Source organism: Schistosoma haematobium, chromosome ZW (assembly GCF_000699445.3).
Source record: "Schistosoma haematobium chromosome ZW, whole genome shotgun sequence".
Taxonomy (NCBI): domain Eukaryota; kingdom Metazoa; phylum Platyhelminthes; class Trematoda; order Strigeidida; family Schistosomatidae; genus Schistosoma; species Schistosoma haematobium.
In genome coordinates this window covers 85,429,433-85,444,292 of record NC_067195.1, presented here as the reverse complement: position 1 = coordinate 85,444,292, position 14,860 = coordinate 85,429,433, and the positions used below count along the sequence as shown (strand labels likewise).

General features: G+C 38.0%; 1 protein-coding gene across 1 annotated transcript; it reads right to left on the bottom strand.

Annotated features, from left to right (window-relative positions):
* Positions 1-3,085: 3,085 nt before the first annotated feature.
* LAMC1_24 (Laminin subunit gamma-1) lies at positions 3,086-4,003 on the bottom strand. The gene has a single exon (XM_051208749.1). It carries the CDS (start codon positions 3,813-3,815, stop codon positions 3,312-3,314), a length of 504 nt encoding a protein of 167 aa, XP_051072731.1. The 5' UTR covers positions 3,816-4,003; the 3' UTR covers positions 3,086-3,311.
* Between the last annotated feature and the right edge of the window lie 10,857 nt (positions 4,004-14,860).

The window sequence follows — 14,860 nt, the reverse complement described above, 5'->3', positions numbered from 1 at the left end:
CGGTGCAAATATGATCTATCTGTGTTCCGGTGATATATATGTAGTTTTGTATATGCGTTTGTGTGGAAGTATTATGACGCTTATAATCGATTCGTCGAATGCACATGAATTTGCAAATCTCTCAGCACTGTCGTTCGTTTCTACTGGTCAGTCTATGTCGTTTCATGATATCTTCATAACTATTATTGTCCATTCCGATTTTGGCGTTTAGACCACCTGTCCGGTAGATCTGTTCGTTTCCAGGTCACTTCTCTACGATCGACAACAGCCCCTCATGAAACTGACCTTTATCGTGTTCGTTACTATCATTACTGGGTGCATAACACTGGATAACATTCATTGTGATTGCCTCCTTCTTTGTTTTGAAGAATGCTTTGATGATCCTTAATGCATGAGATTCCCACCCAATAGTGCATTTCATGCTTCTTTGCATAGCATTAAAGCAACTCCCTGAACGTGTGTAGCATTTTCTTCCTCGTGACCAGAGTATAGCAGTGTCTCTCCTGAATCGATCCTTTTCTGTCTGTCTTGGGTCCAATGTGTTTCACTGATTCCGAGCACAACCAAGTTGTATCTCCTTACTTCGTTGCTATTTGATTGGTCCTTCCGGTTTCCCACATTGTCCAAACATCCCATGTACATTTGTTAATTATTTTTCTGTTTGTTAGAGGGGACATGGAGCTCGTGGTTTCCGAAGAATCTCCTCTTTCGCTATGTAGCGGCATAATTCTTGTAAATGAAGATCCTTCAACTTGGAAGACAGAGTTTAAACGGTTTAAATTGTGCTCTCTGATTAGTGTTTGTTGGAAGAAGTTGTTTTCTACAGGACGTAAGTAAGTAAGTAAATAAGTATTTAAAACGTCTTTCAGAAATTAGCGTTTAACTGTCATTTTGATTCTCGCTAACTAGCTCACAACTGAATTGTTTTCAAGAATGTGTCCTAAAAATTAATATCTTATGTAGCTTATGTTGATTTCTTCTACGGAAGATGTAATATTTTTAGGCTAGTTTGATCCGATGTCTTCTTTCAAAGATTGCAGAAAACAAGTTCCATATATTTTGTTAAAGAATATGCAGAATGAGAAATCTCTCTGCCTCATTCACTGCTATATATTTCATGTGGATATTCAGTCTGTTGACTTTATAAGTGCTCTTACAGAACTTCGGAATCTTGTGACTCGTAGTGCGATCAAAATTAAGCTGTCAATCTGTTTTGAAAACTCTGGGTCACTGGTTTGTCTACAATTCAAATAGTATGGTAAATTTTTAAAACAATAGTAATATATGAATTGATGGGTTCAGGAAAATAAATCTACTGAGTTGGTTGAATGATCTCTGGGTGAAGACAACTAGTCGCCCATAGTTTTAGCTCTAACTCAAATAAGAACAAGCATAACAGTAGCGTCGTGACCGTAGCGGCTACCTTGACGTGGTAGTCGGGCTTGCCTATCGTAATAACTCAACCGAGATATATTGTCTGGAACACATGTTTCTGTAGGTTCTTAAATCCCAGGCAGGTCGGTTGAAAAACGGCAAAACTAAAAGCAGATACTTAAGGTCTAAGATTAAAATCATACTGCTAACTGTAGAGAGGTATTGCAGCAGTGAGGTGTTTCCCTCGAAAAAACCAGCACCTGCATCTATGCTGCCCTCTTACAAAGGGAGGAAGTAGTTAAAAAAAGGCCGAACCTAAAAATTTCACGGGTCACTGTACTCCATGAGTTTCCGTCTTTAGTGGTGAGACCTTTTGAAGTGCAGAGCCAACATATGCGCGACCGGCCTTAAGCAGTCGTCCCTAGGAGTCTACGATCACACTTCCAGTCCGCTAACATCACTACCAATTCAGCTTCTTTTTTAGACCCCTCAAGAAGAAGTATCCTTCTATGATGTGGGCAACCACCCTCATACCTCTTTCTGCACCCGAGACCATCTTGTTGACGATGGAATCCCTACATCCCTACAACTAACCCTTCTCCTGTATTTTCATCACCACATCCCACTAATACAAGTGATTTGAGTTAATGAAATGTTATTGCCGGTCTCTTAAAATCTTACTACAAATTACATGTTGAAGCTTTTAGTGTAAAAATCTTGTGTCAGAGAGGACAACAGGCTTCTAGGATTTAAGAATCTCGCGCCATCGTTGTATGCTGCGTCTCCGAAACGCACATATGTGATTCAATTACAATCACTCATCCGACCTCACCTCGTCAGTATAAAGAACCGTCACTTCATCTTAATGTATCTGGAGATCCTACCGCTACTTCCATGGGATTGGTGGTGTAGGTATAGCACTAATTTCAAAGCAGAACAGTCTCTGTAATACTGATTTCCAATCGACAGTCACTTGTGAGATGTTGGACTAAGTGAGACAGTAAGAACTCAAAAAGACAGGGACACGTGCCGCTGCCTCTTCAATATCTTTGTCTACTATCCAACTGATTGCATATCGGATGAAGTCAAAGATGAGTTATATAGGAAGCTATCCAAACTCCTTCAAAAATCTAATCGCTATGCTGGAATATGATGATGTGTGTTTTTATTTCTTAAGTAGGTAGAATAAACCTATTCGAAAGGCACTTAGGCTGACCTTATGGTGTTGGGGCTAAGCGAACAGATAATGACGATTATCTACTGCAACTATCCTCAGATAACTGTCCATTTCTAGCAATCACCTACTTTAAACATAAGTAAAACACTGTCTGACTTGGAAACACCCACGATCAACTCAAAATTATACTCCAATAGATCATATTGTCACTAGTCATCGTTGAAGGAATTCGGTAGAAGTCTAATGCTCATTATGGGGCACATGTTTAAACTCAGATCATGATCCAGTTCCAAAACGTATGTGTACGCATATTAATGGACTTGGAAGAACCACAAGAAGAAGAATCTCTAGAATTTAACTTAATGATGAAATTATTAAAAAATATTTACTTACTTCAAATTACTTACGCCTGTTACTCCATATGGAGCACAGGTCGCAGACCAGCATTCTCTAACCCACTCTGTCCTGGGCCTTTTTTCTATTTCCTTCCAATTATTGTTCATTTTTCTCATATCTATCTCCATTCCTCGGTGTAATGTGTTCTTTGGTCTTCCTCTTTTCCTTTGTTTAGCCTTGAAAATTTCATGTGAGGGCTTGTCTTGTGACGCAGTTGGGCGCTTTCCTCAATGTGTGTCCTATCCACTTCCATCGCTTCTTCCTGATTTCTTACTCCGCTGGGATCTGGTTTGTTCTCTCCCACAGTTGGTTGTTGCTAATAGTGTCCGGCCAACAGATCTGAAGTATTTTGCGTAGACAACTGTTAATAAACACCTGTATTTTCTGGATGATGGCTTTCGTAGTTCTCCAGGTTTCTGCCCCATACAGTAGAACTGTCTTGACATTTGTATTGAAAATTCTGACCTTGGTGTTGGTTGACAGATAGTTGCTTTGAATTCCAGATGTTCCTCAGTTGTAAATATGCTGCTCTTGTTTTGCCGATCCGCGCCTTCACATCTGAATCAGATCCACCCTGTTCATCAATAATGCTGCCCAAATACGTAAAGGTTTTTACATCTTCCAAATCTTCTCCGTCAAGCGTGATTGGATTGGTGCATTCTGTGTTGTATCGGAGAATCCTGCTTTTCCCATTGTGTATATTGAGACCTACTGCTGTTGAGGCTGCTGCCACACTGTTCGTCTTCTCCTGCATTTGTTGTCGCGTTTGGGATAGAAGGGCCAGATCATCTGCGAAGTCTAGATCGTCCAACTGCATCCGAGATGTCCATTGTATCCCGTGCTTCCCTTCAGATGTTGACGTCTTCATGATCCAGTCGATCGCCAGGAGAAAGAGAAAGAGTGAGAGTGTGGCGGCCCATTAATCTGACTCCATTTAGAGCGTATGAATGATTGTTATCGCTGATTCTCGTATATAATCGTCGACTTAAATCGCGTTATCCAATAACGGAATTAAATAAGTCGAATAACGAGAATTGACTTGAGAATACATATATTTCGTACATAAAGTGAATGAAGCACAGCAAAGCAAAAATCACACGTATGGAAGATGGCTGGGAAGCCACCTCCATTTTTGTCGAGCGTTACTCAATATTTATAGACAGACAAAATAAAGCTACAGACATGTGATGAGTCATGGGACATGAAGTGTTCACACATATACGCTCATATATAAAAACAGTCAAGACTGGTAAGTGAATAATTGACAAGGTCAAAATATGACTCAAGTAGAATGAATAAAATGGAATGTCAGAAAACTAGAATATAAGATATATGGGCTTAAAATAATGACTGACACTACAAGAGTAAGCAATCTTGCCTGACAACGGTCTTCACTTCGAACGACTTTGTCAACTGTCCTCCATGCACGATTTTTCAGTTTAATCCATCATAGGAATGCCGTATGATATTGACTATCTTCTGAGGCACGCCGTAGTGTCGAAGAAGCTTCCATAGTGCTGTTCTGTCCACGTCATCAAATGCTTTTTCGTAGCCAATGAAGTCGATGTAGAGTGATGAATTCCATTCAATTGATTGTTCCACAATGATCCGTAGAGTTGCGATTTGGTCTGTACACGATCTATCCTTACGGAATCCTGCCTGTTGATCACGAAGTTGGGCGTCTACACAGTCCTTCATCTTGTTTAACAATACACTGTTGAAGACTTTTCCTGGTATTGAGAGAAGAGTGATGCCCCTGTAGTTATCACAGTTGCTGAGATCTCCTTCCTTCGGAATTTTGGTCAGAAGTCCTTCTTTCCAGTCTGTTGGTCCTTGTTCCTCATCCCAAATCTTATTGAAGAGAATGTGGAGTATCCTTGCAGTTACCGCTACGTCTGCTTTTAGTGCCTGTGCTGGGATGTTATCTGGTCCTGCTGCTTTGTCACTCTTGATTTGTCTGATGGCCATGCTGATTTCTTCAATTGTTGGTGGGCCAACATTGATTGGGAGGTCCGTGTGTGCTGCTTCGATGTTGGGTGGGTTCAGTGGAGCTGGTCGATTCAAGAGTTCTTTGAAGTGTTCTACCCACCTGTTTTGTTGCTCTTCAATGTTGGTGATTACATCGCCTTCCTTGCTTTTCACTGGTCGTTCTGGTTTGCGGCGATTTCCAGACAGTTTATTTGTCGTGTCATACAGTTGTCTCATGTTTCCTTCTCTTGCAGCCATTTCCGCCGTCGTTGCTAAATCTTCCACATATTTACGTTTGTCGGTTCGGACGCTCCGCTTCACTTGTTTGTTTACTTCTGTGTATTCAGCTTGTGCCTTGGCTTTTTCTGCTCTTGTTCGACTGGTATTGATTGCTGCTTTCTTGTTCCTCCTTTCTTGAATATTATCCAGTGTATCAACAGTAATCCATTCCTTGTGATGGTGCTTCTTGTGACCCAGAACCTCATGACATGTTGAAGTGATTGCTTCTTTGATCCCCTTCCAGTTGCTCTCCATAGTAGTTCCTTCTTCATTGAGTAGATCATGAAAGGCCTGAAACTTGTTGCTGAGGACTATATTGAATTTGTTGAGTTTGTCAGTATCCTTGAAGAAAGGCCGTATTGAACTTTTGTGATATTGTCTGCCCCGTTGTCCAGTGCTTCTTGAGTTTCAATTTCATCTTGGCGACCAGCAAGTGATGATCTGATGCTATATCAGCTCCTCCCTTGGTTCTCACGTCCTCTATAGTCCTCCTGAACGTTTTGTTGATGCAGATATGGTCGACTTGGTTTCGTGTGGTGTGATCCGGTGAAGTCCATGTGGTTGTGTGAATGCGTTTATGTGGGAATATGGTGCCGCCTATGACCAGTTTATTGAAGGCACATAGATTTGCGAATCTATCACCATTTTTATTCCTTTCTCCCAGTCCGTGTCATCCCATGATGTCTTCATATCCAGTGTTGTCCGTTCCAACCTTGGAGTTGAAATCTCCCATCAGAATAGTCAGGTCCTTTGTTGGACACTTCTCGATGATTGACTGCAGCCTATTGTAGAATTGATCTTTAGCGTCTTCATTGAAAAAAAATATTTACAGGAATAAATAAAGGAGTTAGTCAACCATGAATATGATATCCATCTCGTGGTAAAGCTGTGGAAACATTAGTGATATCTACTAGCACCTTAAACCAAATTTTAGGGAAAATCAGTGGATTTCGGCAGCGTCTATTCAAATGATATATGTTCGGAAACTAATTCCATCTGAGTCCAAACACGATGAGGATTGGAGACAGCTTGAACGTAAGCTGATATAAAGCGCACTCAGTGATCGTGAGAAGTGGTGTTTAACGACATCAGAAGAAATGGAGAAGACAGCAATGATAGTAAACAGTAGAGAATTATTCAGACTTATCAGGGAAATGGGTATTAAAAATCCGACTGTTGGTGAGTACAGTAATTTGCTTTGTTCTACTTTATGGATGTGAAACATTTCCATTAACAATAGAGGATATTCCTAGATTACAAGTATTTGATCATAGATGTCTTCGAAGAATCGCTTGTGTATTTTGGAATCACGAGTACCCATAAAATAAAATCAGTGCCATCATTTGTTCGCCAAATCGATGGTTACTCCTCTTCTGAATCTGCCTTGAATATTCTTACACCTTTAACAATATCCCATCCCGTTAATAACATCAATTGTTGAATAATTGTTTTTACTCAGGACACTTACTAAACATCTCAGCTTTCAGATATTTTACCTTCTTACTGTGTCTGGTCAGTCGGATTAATTTGAATAATATATGTCCAAAACTGAGGTCATAAATCAACCTTTTACATGAATAACGACAGCCTCATTGTTTTTCTGTGCTCTCTGTTTTTATTTTCTTTTCTCCAGTTGTTTAAGATTATAGCTAATCCGTAGTGACACTGTAATTGCCCCTACTTCGAAATGATTTCCCAGTCCTCGTCCTGAAAATAAATGGCTCCCAATTGCTGCTTCAGTTCCAGTTTCAGATTCAGTTTGGAAAGGACAGGAGGCTTGATGGCTTGTGTTAATCTTGACAATGATGGTCTCTCAGTTGATTCAATTTTTCTTTGAAAGAGTCAACAGATGGAGTTTCAATCACGTGTTGAGGTGTAACGAATTCTGCACGTTGTTGATTCGATGGGAAAATCGATAGTTAACTAACAATTTATTTGCTCTGGGCTTGTGAACTATTTTGGAATATCCTCGTAAATTCTCTGTTTTTGAAGACACAAAAATATGAAGGCATATCAGGTGCAAACTTATCACTAAGTAATTTGAAAACTGTAATCAAGTCACCTTTAGTTCTTCGATATGATAACAGGAATAAGTTTAGTTTAGTCAACCGAGCATCAAATACGAGAGCTTCACTATTCCAGGAATCAGCTTAATTGCTATTCTCTGTATCTTTTCGAAAAGCTAAATGTCTTTTTTTAAAGCAGGGATTAGTCGTTTGTATACAGTACTCAAGTTTAGGACACATGAATAGGGACTAGACAAGCATGAGATTGATCACCACCCAGTGATCAATCAATTGTGATTACATCTCAGTCCTACAGGAGGTTAGTCACGGCTCGGATAGCTCAGTGGTAACGTCTCTGACTGTGAAGCTGGGTTACACGAGATCGAATCCGCCAGGGAGCACCAGTTCCCTCAAGATTACAGGTACACCTTGCTGACGAGTGCCAAGTAGCACGAAACCCGGGTCCAGGGTTTCCTGTTGACTACCTCCAACCACCATCTAATCTCAATACATAGTGCCCGCAGTGTCGAGTCACCTAGACTGGTGGCCACATTGCAACATGATCGATAGCATTCGATCTGCACTAATAGGGACTAGACAAGCATGAGATTGATCACCACCCAGTGATCAATCAATTGTGACACATGAATACTGTATACAAAGTAAAAAAAAAAACTTGTCGACTTCATACATAATTTCCAAAATCAAAGAATGTTATAATCAGACCGTTGTTACTAAAGCCAACAGGCTGCAGCACTAGTGTCCAACCATAAATGTTTTCTAACGATTAGAAAATGGGAATAGAAAGTTTATGTTTCTATCGCAGTGATTGGATAAATAAAACTGGTCAGTGGTTTCTGTTGTTTGTTTTTTTGTTTTTCGATTAATCAACTTCAGTCATTTAAAGGATAATTGGTTAAAAATTCATGATCAATAATTCAAGTCTAAACTTTCATTGGGTAGTGTGCATATAGAGATTAACTAAATTATTATTGGTTTATTTTAGTATCCGGTTTAAATTTAACGAGGGAAATGTTTTAAACACTAAACACCCCTTTGTATATCTATCTATGTCAATGTTTATGATTGGTTAATTAACAATGAATGTACCAGTTTCTATCATGAGAACATAAGGTATAAATTAGTTTTATTATTACTATTATTATAAATAATTCTTCGTGAAGTGCGTGCTGTTATAGTCATTGTTATTTCTCAGTCTCATTAAATTATGATTGAATTACGTCGTTTATCTACTACACTTCTTGGTCTTTCTATAACATTAATTGTTATTGGTATGGCAACATCACAATGGAGATGTGGAGGATTGTTTGATTCATGTCAAAGAGGACATTCAAAAGATGCAATTATAGCTATTGTAGCATTATTACTTATTGGAGTTATTGCTTTAACAGTAGTCTTTATATTGGATTTAATTGGATTGTGTTCAGATGTAATTGTTGCTAGTGCTAGTTATATAACTGCACGTTTTATTTTATTATATTTGGGTACAGCTTGTTTAGTTACTGGTATTTTAGTATATACTGGAAAATTTGATAATACATGGTCATACTTTTTGGCTACTGTTGGTGGAGTATTTGCAATGCAAGTTGCCATATTAGCAATTATGAGTTCACGTTGTATATCAGTACGTACAGAAAGAGTTGTTGTACGTTCATCACGTTAAAAGATTTCAATTCAACGAAGAAAATATTGGAAAGTGTTTCTTCCTTCTTTTTTATTATAAATCTTGTTTGGTTATTCAAAAGTCAACAGATTAACCAATTGATCTATTCGTTTATCCCTTTCGATATATCTTCTTTAATTGCTAGATAAATCTCTACACCTCAATCCATATTTGCATGCTATCGGATTGTAAGTTTGTCTTTTTTTCTTGCATTACTATCATTCATTCGATTTGTCCGCTTCTATTCACATGCATATTACATACATATATATATATTATACAAATATATGTAAGCTTTATATAAATCAATCAGTGTCTATTGCTTAAGTTTCCCTATTTAATCATTATTTTATTCAATCAGCTTACCTATGTAAACTTTCTATATCAGAATAACAGAAATCAAGTATTATTTGCATTGTGCCCTATAAGCAAAGATTTTCAGTATTCAAATATTATCTTTTCTCTATGTCACCAGATCCATTGAAGACGTTATTCTGCTTACCTTTTTATAATCTTCATTATTCAATAGATGATCCATTCAAGTAACCATGAATGAAAATATGCTTGTTTGTTTGTTTGTTTATAAACAGAAATATCAATATTCTATTTGTTAATCGTCTCTTTGGGCTTCAATTCAATTTAGGCTGTACAATCGTTTATTATTAAGATTTTTTTTGCTTTTAATAATTGGGGAATAAAATTTAATATTGATATTATGACTTGATGTTCTATAATTGTGGATCCTTATTTATCGTGATAATTTTATGGGGTCAGATGTATTTAATTTTGTTTTTATATGTACGATCAGTATCTTACTACTAACAGTGTGCATGTGTGTGTGTGTGGATATTTACGTGATCGACTTGATGATCATTTCAAAAGATAGTACAACAGGTACAATGTATCATTGTATTGAGAGCTAATATCGTTAGGTTGTTAATAGTCATTTCAATTATGCATACAATCACTAACAGGGAAGTTCTACTCACTGCATTCTCGAAGTGAGGGTTTTGTTTACGAAATTGAGAAGACGAAAATCGAATGTCCGGCGCTTTAATTGGGTTGGTGGGTATGGAGAGTCCACTTAGAGGAGTTGGAAAACCCATATTCCAAACCAATGGTGTGCATGAGCTCCAGTATCTTGAAGGAATAAATGGTGTATGAACCTCTTGTTGGTTACCGGCTACCATGGGACTGTATCTCCTGACGTTGCTTCACTTCGTTTTTTGTGGATCAGACCTTTAGGCTGAAGGCTGTTGGTGTGGTCCCTCAAAGAAAATCACCTACTTCTGTCTGGGCACCTGAGCAACATCATAGCCCTCACACTAGTCGAATGATTTATGTAGCTTATATCTACTAGATACCTCCTTGTACCAATATTTGTGTTTAATTAGATAAAATGAAAAGATTGTCCAATAGGTGTAGTGTATCAATGGAATCAGAGCTAATAACTTTAAGTTGTTAATAGTCTTTTCAATTATTAACATATCTAATTTTATCATCTGAAGTTGAACAAAAGTTCTAAGAGAGTTTCGTGTACTTATGAGTAAGTTTTGAATCTCATCTACTGGATATGAATGACAAGTTCCAATTATTAAATCAGTGCATATTTCATTTGTCTAAGTTATTGTATTAGTGTAAAATCGCTTCAACGGTATTCTTCTGTTTCACTGACCATCTCCAACAAAAAATCTTATACTTGTATGTGTCCATCAATAGTCTTAAAGTTGACTAGTTCTGACAGAATGTCATTTACAATTCTACTGAAACAATCAATCATGTAATTATGATTAAGGTGTTTTACAAAAGAATATATAGAGTATTAATTTTATGCTACGTAGTAATTCATTTGAATGAAATAATCAAGAAATCTTCCATTTGGAAAAGATGTGAATGTTGGGGATGGTTGGAAGAGAGTTAGGGGCGACCAAACCAAAAAGAGGTATCAGTCCTTGAAATCACTAACTTCTAATCTTAGTCATATTGGTAGATGTAGAGTACTTGGTTGGGGTCCGCGTGACTATCATAACCAATGATTGGAGACTGTGTGTGATATGGCTCAGAATCGATCATAATGGTGTAGGTGTATATATACACACTCTTTGTCTTCTGTTAAACCGTGATATTAAAATTGTTTTATACATTTTTTTCTAATTCTTTCTTCCTGTACTGTCCTTACACACAATCTTTCTTGTAAATATTACCACTATTCTATGACTGTTGATGTTTATCTTGTGCTAATTGTGTATGGCAACTTGGACCGATGCATATATGCGCTGGTTCTATGTTGTAGCTGACTAACTGACTGATGTTTGTAAATTACATTTGATAGTGTAGTTCTAATTAAACGTATTTAACCCTGTATTGATTTTCATTACCTTATACTTTAGCCTCATTGATTGATGATTAAGATGTATGTTTTGATTTGTCTAAGGTGTCATATGATCACGATAGCTTTTCAATTATGCACATGATCACTGTTGTATTTGTGTTAACATGTGAGAATAACTAGTTAAGATCATAACATTTCATGAAGAAGAAGAAGTAGAAAGAAACATGCTCACTGACTTAGAAGATAGTTTCCTTAGGATTGTTGTATCATATCACACTTTCATTTTACTCTAGAGTAGTTAGTCTTTAGTTAGTGCTAATCATATTGATAATAGGGGTATATTAGTTTTAACATAACTCAAAATTATTAATAACCTGTGTTTCATATGAGTCAAACATTCTAAACCTTACAGATTAATAGTTTTATTTTAAAAATCTTTCAACAGTAAACTCAAGTATTGACTTGGTTGTTACATTCCATTATGTTCATTGTTATCTCAACTTCAAGATTGTTACTTCACATACCTTCAATTATTAGGATCTAATTAATTTTCAACCTAATTATTCTTTGGTGGACAAAATTGCTCTTTCTATTACTAGACACTAATGGTCAATATCGATTAGTTGTTCTTTGATTTATCTGCTAGTTCTACATTGTGTTATTTACCGTATGTAAAGACTAATAGTATTACTTGTATTTATGTTAACTCATAAAATATGATATACTTACACATGTTACCCATCGTGGTAAAGCATAGACGCAGGGTATTAAGGAATGATGGTAAATCAGTTGATGAGTTTGTGAATCTTCGTCGAGTGAGATGCTTGGGTTACGTGTTGCGTATGCCCGAAGACGTATTACCACGACGTGCAATGCTAACCGGTGTTCGGGATGGTTGGAAGAAAGTTGAAGGTGGACAAACCAAAACGTGGCATCAGTGCTTGAAGTCACTAACTTCTAGTTTGAGCCATGTTGGTAGATGCAGACTACGTGGTTGCGGTGCGCGTGACTACCGTAACCAATGGTTGGAGACTGTGTGATATGTCTCAGAATCGATCACAATGGCGTCAGTGTATACACTCTCTGTCTTCCCTTAAACTAAGAGATTAAAATCACTTCATATCTTTCTTTCTCTGAACTAATTCTTTCTTCTTGTATTATATCCTTATTGCAATCTTTCTTTTATACATTACCACCTCTGAATCGACCACTTTTATGAACCCGGTGTCCATCTTTTTGTGTTAATGAGGTATGGCAACTTGGACCGATGCACCTATGTGCCTGGTCCTACGTTGTAGCTGACTGACTGACTGATAGACCGCCCATCAACATTCTCCATCCTTCCCAGTTGATATTCATCCTCTTGATCTTCCTCTTTTCCGCTTCGCTTCACGATTCCGAGTTAGGGCTTGCCTCGTGATGCAGTTTGGTGATTTGCGTAATGTATGTCCTATTCACTTTGAACATCCTTTCCTAATTTCCTCATCAGCTGAAAGCTGATTTGTTCTCTCCCACAGTAGACTGTTACTGATGGTATCCGGTCAATGGATGTTGAGTATTTTGTGTAGACAACTATTTATAAATACTTGTACCTTCTTGATGATTAACTATTCAACATAGTTAATATAATCACATCTAAATCCTCCTACTAGCGTTTTCTAAATTAATGCATTTCATTTGCTTATATATATGGTGAATATGAAGGTTGTGACCAATTCCTGAGTAATTGCTTAAAGATCCCTATCATATTAAAAGACTGATATTTGAACGAAGAATATTCTCTTCAAGTTCTACAAATATCTCATATCGAAATCAATAATCGGAAAAGTGGCCAGGTGAAAGGCAAAGTGCATCGTTTAAAGCTAAAGCATGTGAATTGTAGGATTGTTAAATGATATATGATATTGACTCATATGAAATGTTAACTCGAATCAGTTTATATGTCAAGTGAAAATTTTAATGGTGAATAAGAAATCCCTGTTCATGCGCCTACAATTCAGAGGGGATGTAGATAGCGAAATATTAACTCAGAGATAACACAGAACAAACCGAAAATCTTGCAACGCCGGAGAACTTCGATTAGTGTTTTCTATGCGCCCAATGGTGGTACCTAATCTAAAAGATGAATTACCTAGAATGACCACCTCATTTTGTATTTATCAGTTCGATTGTTCTTATGAAGAAAATTATATTGGCCGAAGTTCTAGGAATTTACATTTTCGTGCTAGTGAACGTATTCAACAGGGTATTGTTAAACAAGATAAAGGACTGCGTAGACGCCCAACTTCGTGATCAACAGGCAGGATTCCGTAAGGATTGACCGTGTACAGACCAAATCGCAACTCTACGGATCATTGTGGAACAATCAATTGAATGGAATTCATCACTCTACATCGACTTCATTGGCTACGAAAAAGCATTTGATGGCGTGGACAGAACAGCACTATGGAAGCTTCTTCGACACTACGGCGTGCCTCAGAAGATAGTCAGATCATACGGCATTCCTATGATGGATTAAACTGAAAAATCGTGCATGGAGGACAGTTGACAAAGTCGTTCGAAGTGAAGACCGTTGTCAGGCAAGGTTGCTTACTCTCACTCTTTCTCTTTCTCCTGGCGATCGACTGGATCATGAAGACGTCAACATCTGAAGGGAAGCACGGGATACAATGGACATCTCGGATGCAGTTGGACGATCTAGACTTCGCAGATGATCTGGCCCTTCTATCCCAAACGCGACAACAAATGCAGGAGAAGACGAACAGTGTGGCAGCAGCCTCAGCAGCAGTAGGTCTCAATATACACAATGGGAAAAGCAGGATTCTCCGATACAACACAGAATGCACCAATCCAATCACGCTTGACGGAGAAGATTTGGAAGATGTAAAAACCTTTACGTATTTGGGCAGCATTATTGATGAACAGGGTGGATCTGATTCAGATGTGAAGGCGCGGATCGGCAAAACAAGAGCAGCATATTTACAACTGAGGAACATCTGGAATTCAAAGCAACTGTCTGTCAACCAACACCAAGGTCAGAATTTTCAATACAAATGTCAAGACAGTTCTACTGTATGGGGCAGAAACCTGGAGAACTACGAAAGCCATCATCCAGAAAATACAGGTGTTTATTAACAGTTGTCTACGCAAAATACTTCAGATCTGTTGGCCGGACACTATTAGCAACAACCAACTGTGGGAAGAAAGTTAAAGGTGGACAAACCAAAACGTGGCATCAGTGCTTGAAGTCACTAACTTCTAGTTTGAGCCATGTTGGTAGATGCAGACTACGTGGTTGCGGTGCGCGTGACTACCGTAACCAATGGTTGGAGACTGTGTGATATGTCTCAGAATCGATCACAATGGCGTCAGTGTATACACTCTCTGTCTTCCCTTAAACTAAGAGATTAAAATCACTTCATATCTTTCTTTCTCTGAACTAATTCTTTCTTCTTGTATTATATCCTTATTGCAATCTTTCTTTTATACATTACCACCTCTGAATCGACCACTTTTATGAACCCGGTGTCCATCCTTTTGTGTTAATGAGGTATGGCAACTTGGACCGATGCACCTATGTGCCTGGTCCTACGTTGTAGCTGACTGACTGACTGATAGACCGCCCATCAACATTCTCCATCCTT